This window comes from Globicephala melas, chromosome 12 (assembly GCF_963455315.2).
Source record: "Globicephala melas chromosome 12, mGloMel1.2, whole genome shotgun sequence".
Taxonomy (NCBI): domain Eukaryota; kingdom Metazoa; phylum Chordata; class Mammalia; order Artiodactyla; family Delphinidae; genus Globicephala; species Globicephala melas.
This window is the reverse complement of record NC_083325.1, coordinates 32,134,691-32,155,374: the sequence shown is the minus strand read 5'-3', so window position 1 is coordinate 32,155,374 and position 20,684 is coordinate 32,134,691. Positions and strand designations below refer to the sequence as shown.

The following is a 20,684-nucleotide window of genomic DNA, read 5'->3' as shown; positions in this document are numbered from 1 at the left end:
AGTAAGAGTGTTTAAAATTAATTTAATTATTTAATTAAACAAAAAACTACAGGCACCCAATGGTACGTGCTGAAGGAGTCAAAGATGAGACCAGTGTCCTAGCATAGTTCACTGTTATAGCAGATACCACAATGATTTGTGTCATCTGCTGGGTATTCCCATTGATTCAAGATTATTAAAATGTTTGCTACATTGTATTATTCAGTCTGCATTTTATTTGCAGCTTTTCATCATCTCAGGTTTAGTTTCAATTGACTGCTTATTTTCCTTTAGATGGGTCACATTTTCTTGTTTATGCTATTGGATGTTATGAATGATAGAGTATAGAGACTTTGATTTTATATCCCTCTGAATAAATATTTTTATTCTAATAGGCAATTAACTGGGCCTAATAGGAAATTTACTTCCTGTTTTCTTAATGGGCATTTAATTCAGGCCCTAAACTCTGTTTCCTCCGTGTGGACAGCAGCTGCAGTCTCTGCGCATGTAGTTTAGCAACCAGCCAGGGATTTGGGTCAGTTTTAAATGTAGATTTTGGTTCTTGGCTCTCTAAGCCTTTCTTCCTTCTGGAATTTTGTCTTTAACTTTCTGCCTACTCTGTTAGCCTCAAACTCAGCCAGCACTTAAGCCAGTAAGGGTGCAGCTTTCTGTCACCTGCGAATTGGGGGATGCCCTCAGGGAAAAAGCCATAAATTGATAAACTTCGCAGACTGTAGTTAATTTTTCAAGGTCAGACTCGTCATTTCTGCCTTTTTGGTTACTCTCTAGTGCCTTCAAATAGTTGTTTTTTAAAAAAAATATTTTGTCTAAAATTTGTAATGGTCTTGTTTGGGATGATCAGTTCAGTCAATCTGCCTTTTTACCTTGAACATTGTCTTTTATAAATTAACAGCACAATTGACAGTACAATTAACAGCACAATATATGTTAGTTGAATGTTCCAACTCTTACTATTTCTCATGTTCAGCATAGTGGTCATAGAAGTCTTCTAAAGTTTTTGATCAAATATGTTGTGTACAGAATATTCCTTATTTAATGCTAATTTAGGTTGTAGTAGGATCAGAGTGGTCTTGTGGCAAAAATAGCTTATATATCATATGGTGAGGGAGATGTGATTTAATCTAGAGAATTTTCGTATTTAAATCATAAGATTTCCTGCTAAGTGTTTTATTCCAGGACAGTGGTTTTCAATCCCCCACCCCCATCATTACATGTATAATATATTTTTATCAGTAACATTTCTCATTAAGTGTGGTTCTTCTCAGTTTGCAGGACGGGAATGGGGGATGGTAGTGGAGAGGGGGCAGCACTTTCCCTCAGTAGAACCTTTTCTCTAATATAGAAAGAATATTATTGGACCAAAAATTGGACCAGTGTGAACTGCCTCCTTGCAAACAAGTTCTTTTCTTTCAGAGTTATTTTGTACTCTATATGCTTCTGTACTACCATTATTAGATGACTTATAATCGTCTAAAATATATTTGCTTCAAATTATAAATTTGAAGCAAATATCCATTAATTTTCACTTGATAAATGCACCATATAAAATAAGAAGCACTTTTTTTGGTACCTCACCTTGAAAATACAAATGAGAGTAATTTGACATTGATTTGGACAGGAATATTATATAGTACATAATATACTTAAAATGCTAAAGCTTCAAAATAAGATAAAAAAGTCTTTGCATTCAGGCATGTCTTAAAAATTCAGACTTTGGGGGAATACTTAAAAAAGCGAAGTTAGGTTACTTAACTCCTTTAAAGACAGAAAGATTTAGAAGTAAAGGACAGTTTCGTACTTGAATCCAGCTAATTAAAGGTTGGAATAATTTGACTTTTTCTGCTGTGTAGTTTTTATTATTGTTATTGTTCTGTTTGTTTAAGTAATATATCATCCAGGTCAACAGACCGATGCTAATGATTTTGAAAAATCAATTTCCAAGATGCATTTTAGGCTCATTTAGATGTAGGATACTTTCTTACGTCTTTTGCAGCTTTAGTACTCTATTGTGTTCATTGATCTTTATTTAGACTATGAAACCGTCTTGATATTTTGGAACTATCTGTGACATTAATTACAGGACAAATAATAATGTTAACTGATGTTAACTAACTTATTTAAGATCATAATAAATGCCAGAGCTATAATTGAGACCCAGTTCTGCCTGGCTCTAAAGCCCATGCTCTGAACCATACCACTATACCTGGATGCCACCTGAATTTACCCTCTGTATGCTTTGGGGGTTTGGTTTGGTTTGGTTTTTGCTTTTTATTTTATTAATATGCCCTTGCATTCTCTCCTAGATCTTTTCTCAGTTTAACTGTTAGTTTAATTCTTATATGTACGTGAATGTTTGCTGTGATCAGGCTATCCTTTCTGTCTTTCAACCAGTATACTTCTAATTTATTTACTTTTCTGGGTCCCCAGCTACTAGCCCTTAGATGTTATCATGAGTTTCTCAGGCCTGGGCTAAAATTTTTCCATGTCCCTTAGTGATTGGTAAGTGAATATAAATATTTGGGCAAAGGGTATTAGAGCCTCCCCTCTCTTTGCTTCCATTTGCTTCCTCAACCTTCTAGACCCCAGGACAAGTTAGAACTCCTAGGGTATGACACTCTTGCTAGATTGAAAAGGCAGCTTTTATATTTTCACTGGTTATCATGCAACCCTTTAGTATTCTTCTTTCCCCATCTTCTAATCCTCCAACATGGAGTTATGAAAAATGGCACATGCTGATAAAGGTTGAAGTAGTAAGCAGTCCCCAAACCATTTAGTTTACACTTAATTTTGTACTCTGAATATTTTCTGTATGACAACTCAATACAGATTATAAATATTTAACTGACATTGTTTAATTTGATTATGGTTCAGTTTACTTAAAGCTCTTCTTATTCTTTATAAACATTTACTTTATTTTAAGCATCCTTGTTAAATGATCTAATTAATTCTAATCATTTTTTAGCCTCTTGGATTTTCTAGCTGTATAGTCATATCTACAGAATTATGATAATTTTGGCTCTTCTGATCTATTTACTGCTTTTAAAAACATTTCTTATTTCATAAGTTAGATCCTATAAATCTTAAATAAAAATGGATAAAATTGGCATCTGTATTCCTGATTTTAACAGTAATTCTGTTAGTGTTTCAGCACTTAATATGATTGGTATTTGATTCTGATACTCATCATGTTTAGGGTGATTGACTGATTCCTTCAGGAATAACTGTTGAATTCTTTGAAAAGAAATTTTGTTATAGAAACAGTCCTGCATTTTCATATGATAATGTAATTAATGATGTTGGTAGATTTCCTAATGTTGTACCATGCTTGTGTTCCTGGAATAAGTTAATTTTATTGTGGTGACTTATTATTTTCATGCTGTGCTAGATTTGCTGATATTTAGTTTAGGACGTTTGTATCTATATTCATAAGTGTGGTTAGTATTTTTCTCCATTTGTGCCATCCATGTCAGATTTTGACATTAGAGCTATGTCAGCATTGTATAAAGTGCATTAGGAGATTTTTTATATATGCTCAAGGACAGTTTGAATGACAGAAATATTCATTTCTTTATAGAACTTTCCTTTTTCACAATCTAGGCTGGTGCCTACTTTTAGTAGTTGATAGTTCTGGCATAGGAATAGGTAAGTTAGACCAGTAAAAAAGAGTGAAACACCCCAAAGCAGATTAGAATAACACACATTTAATATATAAGAAATTATCAGTTAAATTGATGGGGAAAGGATGCATCATTATTAAATATGATGTTGGGAGAATTAGCTTTCCATTTGGAAGAAATAATAATAGAGCACTCACTGCTCATGCCATATTCATAAATAAACTTCTATTGAATTAATAACCAATGTAAAAATTGAAACTATTAAGGCATTTGAAGAAAATATGGGGAAATATTTTTTATTACTTCTGGGAGACTTTCTTAAGATGATGGGGAGCCTAGAACCATAAGGGAAAATTTGGCAGATCTATTTAGATTAAAGGTAAAAAAAATTTTAATGCAAAAGACACTGTAAACAAAGTCAGAGGCAAATAGCAGACTGACAAACAATATACTGGGAGATATTATCTGCCACAGTTATATAATAGATAGAAGGTTTTTAATGATTGTCTACTTAGTAACACAAAAGAAAGAACTTGGTAGAAATTTGGGGCATTTTATATGCTGTACTACAGAAGAATAAATACAAACAGCCAATAAATATATGACTACTATCAGATAGGGAAATGTAAATTAAAACAACCAGATACCAGTTTCTGTTTATTAAACTCATCAAAATCTAAGCAATTGATAATATTCAGTACTGACCAAAATGGGTATCAGCAAACATGGTTGGTGGAAGTATAAGTTGGTATAGCCTTTTAAAGTTATTTAGAGACATTAAATAGAGATATTTGCCAATATCTCTTAGATCTTTAAATGTATAACTCATTTTGGTCCAGAAATTCCAATTCTAGGTATTTATCCCAGAGAAAGAATAGCATGTATACTTTTAGCCCTGTATATATTTATGTATTTGTAAATATATTTGCTTATACTTAGGAAAAAGTTGAGAAGAATACGCATCAAATTGTTACTATAACTGTTAGGAGTGGTTTCTTTGGAGGATAAAATTGGATGGTTGTGATTTTAATGACATATATGCATATAGTTGAGCTAGTATTCATATAGTATTAGTGTAACTGATCATGTAAGTAAATGCAGTTAGTAATTGTTTAAAATAAACTGATTTGCTCTAATAGCTAATTTCTTTTATATTTCTATCATTTAAGTATACCTATCCTGGATTTAGAAAAATATTTTATATGCCAGATATAAAGATTGTTACGAGACAATTAACTTACATATTTTATATACACTTTGTGAAGAACATTTTAACAGTATCAAAATGACTTCTTCCTATGCAAAAAAAAAAAAAAAAAAAATGAGCTCTGGTCCCTAGAAGGGATATTTGTAGTATATCATTTGGAATTTTAAAGAATTGTATATTTTAAATATATATATGTTTAATTTTAGAATTTTATATACATCTGTGACACTTAGAATGTGGTAAACTGTCATTTGTGGAAAAGCTGTGCCTTATTTAATATACAGTTTTTTAGTTCCTAACATAGTAAACAGTATCATAGTTGATTATTTCCCTTGGTTTCACTAATTCATAACTGTTGTAATATTTGGTCATTTGCTTCACCAAACTGTATAGTCAGTTTTATTTAGTCCTATTTCTGCCAGTTTCTAAAATGATGTGAAATGTTCCCTAATTTAGATTCAAAACAAAGATTTAAACAATTGAGGCTGAGTTTAGTTATTAGATAGTTTTTTCATAAGTTTCCTTTGATAAATACATTACTTTTATATTGGTTCAGTGATTTTCCTGTTCAATAATATGGACAGTATTCTATTAGTATTTCTTTTCTGAGTTTAATGAGGGTGTGTCATTTCAGGGCATTTGAATATCCTTTAGAACAGCTCTGAGCAAACTACAGCCCATGAGCCAAATTCAGCCCACTGCCTGTTTCTGTAAAGAAAGTTTTATTGGAACATAGCCATACTCATCCATGTATGTATTGTCTATGGCTGGTTTCACACTACAAGGCAGAGTTGGGTAGTTGTGACAAATATGATATGGCTCACAGTGCTTAAAATATTTATTCTCTGGCTTTTTGCAGAAGTTTGCTAATCTTTGCTTTAGAACATTAAAATAGTGACTACAGATTGCCTTACATACCTGTATCCAGTCTCTCAAAGGATCTTTGGACAATTTCTGTGTATGCTAACAATTCAATTACTCAAACATATTCATTGAGTATCAGTTTTGTGTTAGGCATAGGTCTAGATACTAGAGACACAAAATGGGGGACAATGAACAAGGCACAGAAAGTCTCTGCCCTCATGAAGTAGAGGAGAAAGACAACTAACCATGAAGATTTTCCTCTTAAAATAAGCAGATCTTTTTTCTTTTCTGATTAGACAATTCATGAATTTGTTAACAAAATATGATGCTGATTTAAGTTTCCCCACTACATTGAACCTTGAATAAGTATTATAGCAATGCAGTGTCCATTGTTGTTGAGACTTGTTTTCTTTATCAGTGAAGTTTGTAGAGGTTGCTCTTCCTTTTCAGTTATTTTAGGTACTTAATCTGTATTTAAGGTAACTTAAGTTGTATTCCTCACTGTGGATGATAGAGGCTCAGTAAATGTATGTAAAATTCATTGGATAGTTATATGTCAGATTTTCTGTTAGAGAAATTCAATGCCAAAATTTTAAAAAATGTATATGATAACTAACATACATATATGTTAACATACATATATATAAACTGAGAGTTTATATATCTTACCTCATTTACTCCTCCTTATAACTCCATCAGTTATTATTATAACTCCCTTTTTCCAGATGATGAAACCAAAGTTGAGAAAGGTGAGGTGAAACAGTTAGAGGATGGAGCCTGCCCACATTAGCATCTTGGCCAGGATGACTTCAGGGCTGGAGCTCTTGGCCATGGTGCTGCTTAATACTTTTTGAGATTTGCAAATATGCATTTTCAGATTGGAGATTGGCCTTAATATAAATAGAACTTTAAATTTACTTGCTCTTTTATCCTTTTTCTTTCCTTCTGTCTTTTTTTTTTTTGGTATGGATTATTGACATTTGAAGGTACAGGAGATAATTTTCTTCTTCTTTTTCTTTGTGTTTATGTACTTGTGTGTGATTAAGATAATAATGTAATCCAAGAAAGTGGAAAAGAAGGAATCTGCAAAGACAAAACCCAAGTAAACATCACACAGCAAGGAAGAAAGCGATTAATTTCATCAGGAAGTACAGAAAGTATATCAGCAGAGCAAGACACAGGAAAAAAGTGCAAAAATGCTGACCAGGAAGAGTCTATCATTTCATCCAAGGTGATTTTTTAAAAATTCATAATTTGATTGTTTATTTTCTTCATCAGGTGTTCTAGTTAGGAATAGTTATATGCTGTATATATCAAGGAAAAACCAAAAATGCTTTTTATATTGAGTTTATCAAGATAAAAACTAGCCCCAGTTTTTCTTTTGTTTGTTTTTGGCTTACTGAAACTAATCTTTAATATAGCACTTGCAATGTAGAAAACAAAGCTATTTAATTTAGACATTTTCAGACTGAAAAAAAGGTGGAGACCACTTGACTTTGGTCATAATTTGGTACCTCCATTTTGAAAATCTGGTTTCTTCTATTCTATTGGTCATTCTCAGACTGCCCGTAACTACCTTCTTCTTGATAAGTGTGAAGAGAGGAACAACAAATGGGCAGTTCTTAACAGCCTGTTGCAGGATTACTTCTGGACTAACTTGCAGTATTTATAAATCTTTTCTTTCCTCTTTCAGTTTTTGCTAAGTCACTAGAATTGTTTGGCTGACTGAAGCATTCTTTGGTACTGGATACTCTAAGAAAATGAGGCCTATTTATTGGATGCATTTAAGAAGAGAGAGAGAAGGGGAAAAAAAAGAGAGAGAGAGATGGCCCTAGGACAGAAAGATCAGGTAGTCTTCCTTTCAGGAGTAGGGTGGCTTTAGATGACAGTTTTCATGATCCTTGTAGACCGATGGCTAAGCTTTGTGGGTCTGCATCTATTTAGTCTCATTGAGAGCCATAGGAGTAGGATTGGTTTTAGAATAGCATGCACTGGATTGATGGAAATTCCAGCAGTTATTCCAGAGAGTCAGACCTTTTATAGTTCTCCCCTCACTCTTGCCTCCTCTCCCATTAGAGGAGATCCTGCTTCTCACTGGATCCTTTCCTCAAGCTAGAGAAGTGGGGTATAATCACTATAGGCTCAACTCCTTTGCTTACTTATGGAGTCAAGTTTAATAAATGAAAACAAAATGTGTTCTGACTCATATATTGGCTATAAAGACTTAATAAGGTCATCAGTGCAGTTTGGGGTCTGCAGCCATGGATGAGCCACGTGCAAGTTCCTGCACAGCAAGGGAAGGAGAATGCTTTTAGAGAGGGGAAAAGGAAGTTGGGAGGGCTATAGTAAACAGAGTCCATGGTTTTTCATTGGCTGAGTCCTTGCCAGGAAGGAAGAGGAGTCTTTCTTTTTCATGTTGTGCTCTGCTGTCATCACAGGGCATGAGAGCTCTGCCTTCTGGTCTCCCAACTCTATTTAATTGAAGTTTCTTGTTTGTTAATATTTTACATTTTACCCCTTTTGATCAAGGTCTTTCTCTGAAAGCACTGCTGATCAAGAATCAGGTGTTCTGGTTTCAGTGGCTTTTTGTCCCTTAATGCCAGGAGGGGCCTTTGCTAGGTGTGGTGTCTCACATTGGAGAGAAAGTACAGATTGGAAACCTATTGAAGTCACATTCAAGTATCAAGGAGAGGTAGGAGGAAGAACTTTCAGGCACTTTTAATCTAAAGTCTCTATGTTATAAAGATCATAGAGATTGGAGAGCATCTGAAGTTTTATGTCATCATCAGAGGTTTGGCAGACAAGGTTCCAACAGGCCTGGCCTGGATATCTTGGGAAAGCTGTCTCATCAGATGTGGCTTCAATTATGGGAAATCTTTACCTTCAGGTCATCAGATGATGTGCAGGGCTAGTCAGGGTTCAGTGCAGTGTTTAGTGTGTCACATTAATCCAAGAGTCCACTCCTTGGAGTTTGGCAGCACAGGGCTGGTTTGCAGTACCTGATAGGGGCCTTTCCAGTGAGGTTGAAGAGAGTTCTTCTGGAGGTGTTTCTTTCCAATAGACGAAATATCCAGGTTGCCAGGTGATGTTTAAGGTCATCATCTCCTACAAGTACACTATGAAAAGATTGCTCTACCAAAACATGGTTATTTTTAATAGAAGCAATTAGGCCTTTGCAATATTGGAATATCTCTCCTCTTATCAGTTGTGAGTCAAAAGAAGCAAGAGCCAAGTGCATTGAGCATCCTGTGGCTGTCTTAAAGGGTGAGAGCTTTATGAGTTCCAAAAGGGGTGGATCTGAGATTTAGAAGGACCAATGGCAAGGTATCTGGAGGGCCTTTACAAATTTTGCCAATTGAGTCATAATAATGCCATTAGTGCATTCACCTAAATGAGAATTGAGAGTGGAAAGCACAGTGAAAGTGTTGTAAAACTGGCTAAATAGCAGACTTGTTGAAGTGCCTGATCAGTAAAATGTGTTCCTTGATCACCATGAAATTTGAGAGGAATTCCCCAGGTAGGGATACTCTTTTCTAAAAGGACCTTAACCACAGAAGAAGCAGTAGCCTGTCTGCAAGGGAGGCCTGTCTGTATGTGAAAACACATAGACCATTGCTAAAACATATTTATATCCATGAGCCAGAGCAAGTTGTCAGACTTGAGTGGTCCATTGGACAGTTTAAATTGTTTAGGAGCAGTACAAACAGACTTCTTTGGGTTATATTTCAGACAAGTGGGACAAGTGAAGTAGATACTTTGGGTGGATTTGTCAATGTTTCCCCATCAATACTGATTCATGAATGCTGTCATTTTGTCAGTAGACCAGTGGTTTAATGCATGTACAGGGGTGCTGAATGGGGATTTTAGAGTCTCCAGTAGGACTGGGTTGTTAGTTAGTCTAAACCAGAGCTTTCTCTTTTTATCAAACCAATAATTTTTGAATTTCTGATCTTGTTTTTCCTTTTCTGAGGCCAGTTGTTGGGTTTCTTTAGCCAGTTTTTCTAAGTTATCAACTGGGGAAATGTTCCTTTGGACCAACAGAATGCTGTTAGCCCCTTTCAGGGCAGCATTCCCTGCAGAAATGTCAGCAAAGTGATTTCCCTTAGCTTCCATAGAGTAAAGTTTAGAATGCCCTGCAATATTAGTAATAGCTAAAGTGGCAGATAAAAATATTGCATTCCTGAACATAAGAGCCATTTAAAATTTTATTTCCGCTGGAAGTAAGGAAACCACGTTGCTTCCACAGTATTCCAAAATCATGAGCTACTCTTAAAGTGTGTACCATCAGTATAAATATTGGCAGTTTTGCCCTTAGCTAAAGTACAAGCCCATTTGAGAGTGTATAATTCAGCCTGTTGGGCCAAAGTAACCATTGGTAAAGATGCTGCCTCAGCAACATCAAAAGGAGTTGCAAAGCATACCCAACATAATATTTGCCATTGTTACCTTTTAAATAAGAACATCAGTGAACCATGAGAAGTCAGTGTTACTGAGAGATCTTTCCTGTAAATCATCATGAGGAGTCAGGAGGTGATCAGTCAGTGTTAAGCAGTCAAGAGGGACTTCTTTCGTGACAGAGGGGGGAAGAGTAGCAGGGTTAAGGTTATTATAGCATAAAAGAGTTATGCGAGGAGCAGTTAACAAAAGGACTTCCTTCATAGGAGGTGAGGCAGCTGGCTGAGAAATATTGAGGGTGATGAGAATTCAGGAGGGCTTCTACTGCATGAAGTACAAAAATAGTTAGAGGGGATCCCACAGTTTTCTTGGTGGCCTTAACCCAAAGGGCAGTGGCCATAATGGCTTTAAGGCAAGCAGGATATCCCTGTGCCACAGGGTCCAGTTATTGGCAATAATGCAGTGTGGGTTGATGGTGGACCCCGTGGTTTTGGGTGAGTACGCCAAGGACATTCTCTTCCTTTTCATATACAAAAAGGAAAAGAGGGAATTTGATAATTGGGATTCTCAAGGGCAGGCGGGTTCATCAGACTCAACTTTAAGGCCTTAAAGGCTATATTGTTTGGTTCTTCCCATAAGTTTGAGTCATGGTTGTTATTGTTTAATAAAGCATACAGAGGTTTGGCCATAAGAGAGAAATTTGGAATTCAATTTTGGCAGTAACCAACTATCCTGAGAAAACTTTGCAGTTGGCGGTTAGTTTGGAGTTTGGGAAAACTTAGGACATCATGAAGTGTATCTGGATCTACATGTAGCTTTCGTTCTGATATCAGATGCCCTAAATATTGAACCTGGGTTTGGGCAAACTGCAATTTTTCTTTGACAACCTTATGTCCCTTTCAGGCTAAAAACTTTGGCAAGTGAATACTGTCTTCCTGTGAGGATGATTGAGAAGGAGAGCAAAGAAGCAAATCATCCACATATTGCAACAAAGTAGAACCTCTAGGGAACTTTATATAATCCAGATCAGCCTTTGGGATTTGTGAGAAATAAGAAGGACCCTCAGCAAAACCCTGGGACATTACTGTCCAGGGGAATTGTTTTTCTTCCCAAGTGAGAGCAAAAAGGTATTGGCCAGCTTCATCAACTGGAATATTAAAGAATGAACTACATAAATCAGTAACAGTAAAGAATTTACTTCCAGTAAGAATGGATGTTAGTAATGTACGGGGATTAAGAACAACGGGGTGTCAAGGGATAACAATGTTGTTTACTGCTCAGAGATTCTGGATGAACCTCCACCCTCGGCCGTTAGGTTTTCTTACCAGGCTGGTGTAAGGGATAATGAGGCCTTGAGCCTTGTAATGTTCTATTATGGCTTTATGCCTTTAAGGGCTTCTTTTCTTATGGAATATTAATTCTGGAAGTGGTTTTGAGGGCTCTGTTTGAATCTTGATGGGAGGTGCGCTGTGAATTTTGCCAGTATCAATTGGAGTTTTTGCCCATAAGGAGGGTGGCAGCTGATTCACTAGGGACAAATGATCAGTGTTTCCAAGAATTAGCTCTAGTGCCATCAGAGGCAAAACAAATAAAAGATGTCAAAGGATCATTTAATTCACCTGATTGGTTACTTTGATGACTATTGTTAAATTCTAGAATTATTTCCCCCTTTTGGGAGAAAGAAATTCCAGCATGATACTTCTTTAAGAAGTCTCAGCCTAATAAATGAATAGGGGCAGAGGAACTAAGGAGAAAAGGGTGTGCGTCTCTCAAAGGGCCTAAACAAAAGGGAATAGACTCAGGGAGAGGAAACTCTTGAGGCTCTTTAGAAATCCCACTATTTGAGCTGTTTTAGGGACTGCTTTATAGTAGCGGGGTTGAGCATTGAAAGTATGGCTCCAGGGTCAGTTAAGACTAGAAGAGATTCATCCCCAATCTGGAGAAATGTTTCTCCAAGTCGATGGAGAGGGAGGATTGGGAAGAGCCCCTGTAGTTTATCAGAGTCCTGTCATTGAGAATTGGGCAGATGTTGGAAAGGCTGGTTAGAGGGCTGAAGGCCTGAAGTACTTACACTTGTTAACAGTCTCTTTCCAATGTCCTGGCTCTTCACAATAATAGCAGAAACCAGGAGGGTTTTGGTCTTGTTTAGGAGTCTTTTAGTTGCTGGATTTGAAGATTAAGAATTTTAGTAGTCTTTTTTTGGCAGAGGGGGCAGGGTTACCCACCTAGAGTTGGAGTGAGCTGGTTTGCCAGGTTAGCTAAATCTGGAGTAGACATCGTTTTCCATTCTATCCTGCTCCTTTTTACTAGAAAGGAAAGGACCCAGTTCAGCCCAGTAATAAACATAGAGTTAACAGATACCCAGGTGGAATCCACATCTGAAAGAAGAGCAGAATTTTCTTTTAAAACAATCTGAAGTTGATTGTAATAGTCATAAACAGGATTATCAGATTTTTGTGTGCAAGCCTGAATTTTGTTCCAATCAACAGGCTTTGGAAAAGCCGTAGGAATTACCTGATGAAGTCGCCTCATGATTGCTTAAGTGTGATCATATAATAAGTTACTGGGCTGGTCTCCCACTTGTAATGCTAGAAACCTTTCAAGATTTTCCCAATTAGTAGCTTTTATCCAATGCTGGGCCTGGCCTTCAGTGACAAATATATGAACTAGGTGATATAAGTCAGAGAAACCAGGTTGTCAAGTTTGAATGACTATATTAAATTCCTCAGCAAATCTATGAAGATCTTCTGTTACTTTGGGAAAACCTTTGACTATTGCTCACAGTTCAGCTTTAGTCCAGGGAATATAAGAAATTAAGGGTTTAGCCTCTGGCTCCTCAGAAGGCTTAATTTTAAAGCAACAGGTTCTGGCAATTTCAAAGGAAGAGGGAGTAGGGTAAGTTTCAGACAAAAGGGGAAGTTTAGCAAGAAAATTAGTATGGGGGCACTGAGGGTACAGAGGAGGTATAGACAGTATAAAAGGAAGGAGGAAGTTCGTGCCAGAGGCAGAGTCTGACCATAGGAGCTAAGGGAGAAAGACAAGATGGCACCTGAGGTGGAACCTGAGATGAAGAAGCTAAGGAAGAAGAGCCTGAAGCTTCAGAAGCTATTTTGTTTTTCTTTAATCATTTGCCTCAGTTAATCTTAAAATCTTATTTTGCAGAGAGTCAATTTTAGATTTCTGATAACATTGGGAAGCCTCAAAATTTCAAATCAAAATAGTCATTCCATTCAGTTCTGGAAGTTTTTGAGCTATTGTAATCCAGCTTGGCTTTAAGAAAATTAATTTGGGGATTTCAAAAGTTTCCCATAATGGCCATTGATATTCTAAATTGCCTTTGGTCAGGTTGGTCCATTTAGTTGGAAATGCCCGTGAGGAAGGACTGTGGTTTTTAAACACAAAATCAGCTGAAGTACCTGTTGTGGGGGTGGGTTGCCCTCAAAATATTTAGATAACTGGGTGCCAGTTCTCAGAGATTTTTCTCTATAATAAAAGAACAATTTTCAAACAGCTTAAGCAGCTCAATTCAAACAGCTCGCAACTCAAACAGCTCGCAGGTCTAATACCAGACAGTTCTAAGGAAACAGTTTGGTCCTGGAGAAGCCAGGCTAGAGGCTTCTCAGCCAGCTTCAGTTAAAACAATCTGATCTCAAAGTCGGACCAAAGTGCCAAATGAGTACCCTCATGCAGAACAAGGCCTTAACCCGGAAGACAGAACCTTAAAATAGATTCCAGATAAAGCCTGGAGAGCTTCAAATGCAAAGAGGATATGAGCTCGGATCCTGGAGAAACATGGGTCTGCGAACTCCAGGGTCTGCGAGAAAAATCAGTGAGCACAGTGGACTCAATTGTGGGGACTGCACCTGTTTGCTCACCAACCCTGGAGCTATTGGGGGTCTTCTCTGATTCCCATACAGGCCACCAAAATGTTGACCTAAAACAAATGGTTTTATTTGTGATCAGCAATTCGAGGTCTATAACCATGGCAAGCCATGTGCTGCAAGTTCTCGCTTTACAAGGGAAGGAGAACTCTTTTATAGAGAGGAAAAGGAGGTTGGCAGACTATAGTAAACTAAGAGTCCATGGCTTTTTATTGGCTGAATCATTGCCAGGAAAGAAGAGGAGTCTTCTTTGTGTTGGGCTTTGCTCTCATCACAGGGCATGAGAGCTCCATCTTCTGGTATCCTGACTCTATTTAATTGAGGTTTCTTTTTATTGATTTTTTACAATATCAATATAACTGCCCTTTTTTTTTCCCAAGAAGAGAAATTTTTTTCCAGAGGAAAATCTGTAGTATACACGTTTTCCTATGTTTATACCAACCCATAAAGTTTGATAATCACAAGTGAACCTTTAAGAAAGGTCAGACCTTTTCTGCCAACTGTAAGGACTGCAATCAAGGTTATTCAGAAAGAAAACATTTTAAGTTATCAGGAATATCAAAAGATCTAGATGTTCAATAAACTCTTTGAAACATTACCAAAAATAGGTTGTTTATTCCTGAAAGCTGGTAGGGAGGTGATATTTTAAGAATATCTTCATTTGTCTTGAGTACACTAGATTCTTGGCTTGGCTGACCAAAATAACAGGAGAGGTGAAGAGCGTAACTCTTACGTACATAGCTACCTCTTAAGTAAGACTGTGTCCCCCAGCGCTTCTTAGTGTTTGTTTACTGCATCAAAGAATCCTATATCCTTTGCTCCTGATCGGCCATTTAGGTTGTACCATTTATAGCATGTCTCTGATCAGTCCCACAGAAACACCTTTTCATTCATTTAATCATTCGTTCATTTAACAAGCGTTCACTAAGCAAATAGTAGTAATATGGTGGCATTAATAATGCTATTAACAACAACAACTGAAAAAACACCCCCAGTCATTTATTGAGCCCTTTTTATCGGCTATACCCAGTACTAAGATATACTTATTTCATTTAAGTTTTAGAAAATCCTGTAAAGTTGGTTGATAATATCCCTGGTTTACAGACCAGGGGAGTCTGAAAGTTTAAATCAACTTGTTCAAGGTCAAAGGTTAGGAAATAGCAAAGCTGATATTCAAAATCTGATTCTTTTATTTCAAAGACCATTCTAATAATCATTACACTAAAGCAGTCTGTCTGTTATATGCAAGGCAGTATGCTAGAATATGGAATTCAATGAATAAAGATGAATAAGATATAGTTGATAAGAAGCAAATAGTCTTATAGGGGACATGATTCAAATCCTAAAATAAAGTGACAACACATTGATTTTTATGGGAGCCTTGAGGAGGACTACATAAGCCAGCTCTTCAGAGGAGAGATTGGAAGAGAATAAGATAAAAATGGGGGATAAGGTCATTGACAGTGTCATGAAATGAAGAGAATCTGACCCAAGGCACTGACATTAAGGATGATGCAAAGGCATTGGATTAGAGAAATATTTAAGAAACAAACTGCAGCACTTGTTGCTTAGATCTGGGGAAAGTGAAGGAAAGAAGAAATGAAAGATAGACTTCCAAGGTTCTGGCTAGAATGAATAGATAAATTATGTTGGCCAAAACTATGGCCAGAATACAGAGGGAGGATTTCAATTTTGACATTTTGAGTTTGAGTTGCATAGAATATTGAGGAAGGAATGTCTAGCTAGTGGTTGAATATATGAGTTTGAAGCTCAAGAGTGAGGCTGGGGCTGGAGTTTAGGATTTTTTAGTCCTTAGCATGTGGGTGCTAATGGGATTGATGCAGGACTTTCAAGGCAATTTATTAGCACAGACATTCTTTCCAAGGGCAGCTTGGAAATAACAACAAATTACTTCATTGAACTTGTATCGGGGAAGGTTCTTTATCCTGTCCCTTGTAGTGTATTAAAACTTCAGATGGGGAATTCCCTGGCAGTCCAGTGGTTAAAAGTCTGTGCTTTCATTGCCATGGGCACTGGTTCAGTCCCTGGTTGGGGAGCTAAGATCCTACAGGCTGCATGGCGGGGCCAAAAAAAAAAACAACTTCAGATGGTTGAGGGACGAGGCAGGGCTTATTGGGCAAGTTAACAGGCTACTTTAATAGCCTTAATATGGTACATTTTAGCCACCTTCAAGCACCAGGGCCACCTTCCATTAGCTCCATGCTCCCCGATCCCTGAGGTCTCTAGCATGTATTTTTACAAAGTGTAGATCTGCCTCTTCTGTCATGAATCTCTAGCCTGCCACACTTCATTCTTCACTTTTTCATCTCATCTAGGACATAAGCCGTTTGGGTGCCATAAAATGTGGAGCTCTGCCTTCCCCTACTTCTTCCAGCACAGAGCACCCTCCATCTTTCCTCTTCTCTCATTTGCCAGTTCAGTGACTTGCTCTGGCTCATGAGTTTTATAATTGGCACAGTACGAATTTATGTCTCAGCAAACTTACAAAATACTGCATGTAATAGATTTTTGAGACCGTTTATGAATAATTGAAACCACGAATGTTAAATGCCAGGGGCCTACTGAATATCAATATTTCATGGAGTTCCATAAAGAACATTATGAATTCCAGTTTTTATGCCTCTTAAACTATTTGAGAACCCCTGATCCATAGTATTGATATCTGTGACTTTATTACTCCTTTCTCTTTTGGAATAAATTAACATGTTCAACATATTCCTTGTGAAGATATTAAAAAAACAAATCCTTCTTTACGTTTCATGGAAGTAGAGGGAGTTGAAATATGATGCTTTACACTTCATATCTTTTATTTCATTTCTTTGGTTTGCTTTTCATTTTTTAAGTGGCAATATAGTAGATGCTTATTGTCAAAAATTAGACTATTCAGACTTATGTGAAGTAAAATGAAAATCTTGATTTGCCTCATCCTTCAGTCTTATTGCCTACTGGTATTTCAGTTTGCATCCTTCTAAATCTTTTCACGTGGATTTACACAAGTAAGTACTCACATAGATATATAGGGAATATTTTTTTACAAGCTAGATGGAATCATAGTATATATATATTGTTTAATTTAAAAAATCCTTATATATATATATATAGATCTACCTCATTCTTCTCAACCTCTGCACAGTGTTTCATGGTAAGAATGTATTCTACTTTATTTAACCATTTCCCTAGTTGTGTTGTATTTTTTCCCCTATACTAAATGTGACAGGACGTTGAATGGGATATTTTTCCCTATTGTCAACAAAACTGTTGCTGAGGCCCAACACTGAGGACAGAAGTACTGTTAAGTATCTCATGTTTGAAAGGAGCACCCCAGCAGTGAGAGCTAGACTTTCCCTGTGGGGCTTATTGAAAGGGGTGAGAAGTATTCACTGTTCCACCCTCAGGCTTTATACAAAGAGAACTGAGAGACAAGGAGGTTTTAAGATCTGGGAGAGGGCTGTGTTTGGGGGAAGAAGTTATTTTCTCCCTTTCTAAAATCAAGAGAAGAGATGTGCTCTAAGAGAATTTATTGTGGCATTTCGAGATGCCAACAGGAAGAAGAGACTGACATTTTATTAGACCTGCTTAGCCAGTGGATTTGCTGACTTACCCCATTACTGTCTGAACAGAAAAAAAGAAAATTGGTGAGAGTTGACCCAGTGTGGGGACTGCCAAGTGGGGAGGTGGATCAGAATTGCTCTGTTACCCCACCCACCCCCAGGTCCAGATCCTGGCATGTGTTAGTTGGTCCTATAGCAGAAGGAGATGAGATTGGGGTGTACTTGAGCAGCTTCGGAGGAAATAGTGTATATGTTAGCGGGACGTGGCATGAATGCCACCACCTGAGGGCCAGCTCCAAGAGGTAGTCACATGATTGGTTGTCTGTTACCTACTATACGAGAGCCATGATTAGATCTAGGTTCTTTTTGCAAGGTCTTTAGTCAGTTTGGATAACATTTTAAAGTTGGCATACTGTGTTAGAAAAGAAAAAACTATCAAAACACCTAAGTAATTAGTCTAAAAAAAAGTCATGCTGATACCTTCTCAAGAAATTTGAGCTGTTGGATATCACATAACATTAAAACCAGCTTTTCCCAGAAGACAGCCAGCATACATGAGTTCTTAGTTATACATGGGAGTGAACATTCACGTGTATCTAGTACATGGTCATCACATCCTTACCAGGAGGACTGGGGTTTATCTGAGCAATGTTTTCATTCCACAGGAAGTATAAGAAATTAATAGGTCATTTTTAATAGGATAAGACTAGGCTTACTCATTGTACTTACTGGTGGTAAGTACACATTAAAAAAGGTTCTGTAGTGCTAATGAGAATATTTACTTGATTCAAGATGCCTTTAATTGGTTAAACTGAAACTGTTATTCCTACCACTTCAAAGGAATCATTTATTTTCTAAGTTGCTCATAACTTAATGCAAATTTTTCTGTGAAGGCGGAGCAATTTCATCATGCAGCTGTAGGAAAAAAATCATGATTATATTTAGAGGGTAGAAATAAAGTATTACAGTAACTTATAAGAAATTATAAGAACAGGGCATAAGAGTGTGACACATTCTTGAACAGGAAATTTAAGAGCCTACTAGGTTTTTGGGAAAGATTATATTCAAATGAAAGCAACTGTTGTGTTCTCTTATGTTTCGTTTGTATTTTTCTGGTTATTTGTCACTGAATGTTTGACACGATTGTAAAGGTTTGATACAGCTATAAGTTCCTTTTCTGATAACGGTAGACCGTTTCAAAGTTATTTAATTAGAGACAGAGATAATGGTATTTTTAATAACTTTAAAATGTGAATCTTAAAGTTTTAAAATATACATATTGCATGAATCTTGTAGTTTCACGCTTTTATGCTTAAATTTACATATTTCTTTTGAAACATGCTTTATTATTTACTTTCTGATTTGTGTTATAGGAAATGTCACAGTCATTTTCTGCAATCACGTTAGATAACACAGAGGTAAATAACATGAAGACTAATGCACAGAGAAATGAAATCCCAGTAGAGGAACTTGGTAAGGTTCCTGAACATAAAATCACCACTAAGGGAACACCAAATAAAGACAGCAAGGCGAGGAGTTGTTCTGAGAGTTGTTTGAGTGCCCAAGGCAAGTCCTTCCATGACGAGCCTGAAAGATCTCATCCTGAGTCTGGCTCTGATCCCTCCAATCCTGAAACTTTGCATGCAAAGGCAGCTGATTCAGTTCCACAGGGTTCTGAAGAAAACAAGGTCAAGAGGACATCCTGCATGTATGGGGCAAACTGCTACAGGTATGAAGTGAAATTACAGCTAGCATATAATTCCATTATTTCAACAGCATAACAGCTATGTAGATACATGCTATAGTGTGTTAAAAGCCTAATAAAACCCATTGGCCTAAAGGTTAGGAGCTTTATCATGTTTCTCCTGGTTTGCACTTTCTCAGTATGCATTCTAGCAAATCCTGCTAGAGGCTTTTAAAATATTGTGGGGAATTAAATGTTTCATTGTAGATATGCTGATTAATACAGGAATCTGAACTGGGGAATCCAGACTTGAAAACAGAATCACTCAGATCAAAATACCTGCTTATGTAATGTCTTATTTAGCTGTTGGAAAGATGCCTTCATAAATAGTTGCTGTATACAGTATAACTCTCAAGAGAATTCTAAGTTGTGCTTAAGCATCTTATATTTGTGCATTTTCCTTTATATTTTTCTAATGGTGCTTCTGAGTCACCGTGATGCCTTCTGAAACAACTAAATATATATTTTCTGGATTGATTGGTTACTCCTATACTTACTTCATTTGATAACACTGTACCATATTTTCTAATTTCATGCTTTGTGAATTAGTTTTAGGCTATAGTTTCTCTGTGTTTATTCTAGCATGTTTATAATTACCTAGCCCTATTTCAGAAGTATTTCTTTGCCATTCCAACTTATCAAACCAAGTATCTTATCAGTACATTCTAGTGCAGTTTGTCTTCTATTCAATAGCATATTTATATCACATATTCTGTTAATTTCTCATTCATTGTATCTCTCTTTAAAATGCAGTGCCATTATAACACCTGAATAATTATATTTTTCAATTTCAACCATTATAATTTATGCGTTTATTCACAATTTTGTCTATTTGCAATGGCCTTAGTCCTGCATATGGAACATAATTTATAAACTTGTGAAATGGAAGTATATAAACCTTCTATTATTTTGGATTTTTGAAAAATCCTGTTTGGTATCTGTATCAGTTCACGAGAGCTGCTATAACAAAATGCCACAGATTGGGTGGTTTAAACAGCACAAATTTATTATCTCACAGTTCTGGAGGCTGAAAGCCTATGATCAAGGTGTTGGCAGGTTGGGTTTCTCCTGCAGGCTCTCTCCTTGGCTTGCAGACAGTGCCTTCTCATGGCGTCCTCACATGGCCTTTTCTCTGTACATGCACATCTTTGGAGTCTCTTCCTCATCTTATAAGGACATCAGTCATTTTGGATTAAAGCCCTACCCTCATGACCTTATTTAATCTGAATTATCTCTTTAAAGGCTCTGTCTCCAAATATAGTCACATTAGGGGTTAGGACTTGAACATATAAATTTGGGGGTAGGGAACACAATTCAGTCCATAACAGTGTTTGGCTGGTACTTGTCTTTGTTAAATGTGATTGAATGTTTTATCAAGATCATAATGAATTCATACATATTTGA

At 36.7% G+C, this 20,684-nt stretch overlaps 1 protein-coding gene across 1 annotated transcript in view; it reads left to right on the top strand.

The window, feature by feature from the left end:
• Nucleotides 1-20,684, top strand: part of APLF (aprataxin and PNKP like factor) — an 82,841-nt gene that overhangs the window by 37,866 nt on the left and 24,291 nt on the right. The window contains exons 6-7 of the mRNA XM_030877425.3: nt 6,735-6,919; nt 18,910-19,265. Coding sequence (XP_030733285.1) covers nt 6,735-6,919; nt 18,910-19,265 — 541 coding nt within the window. The remainder of the gene's footprint in view (nt 1-6,734; nt 6,920-18,909; nt 19,266-20,684) is intronic.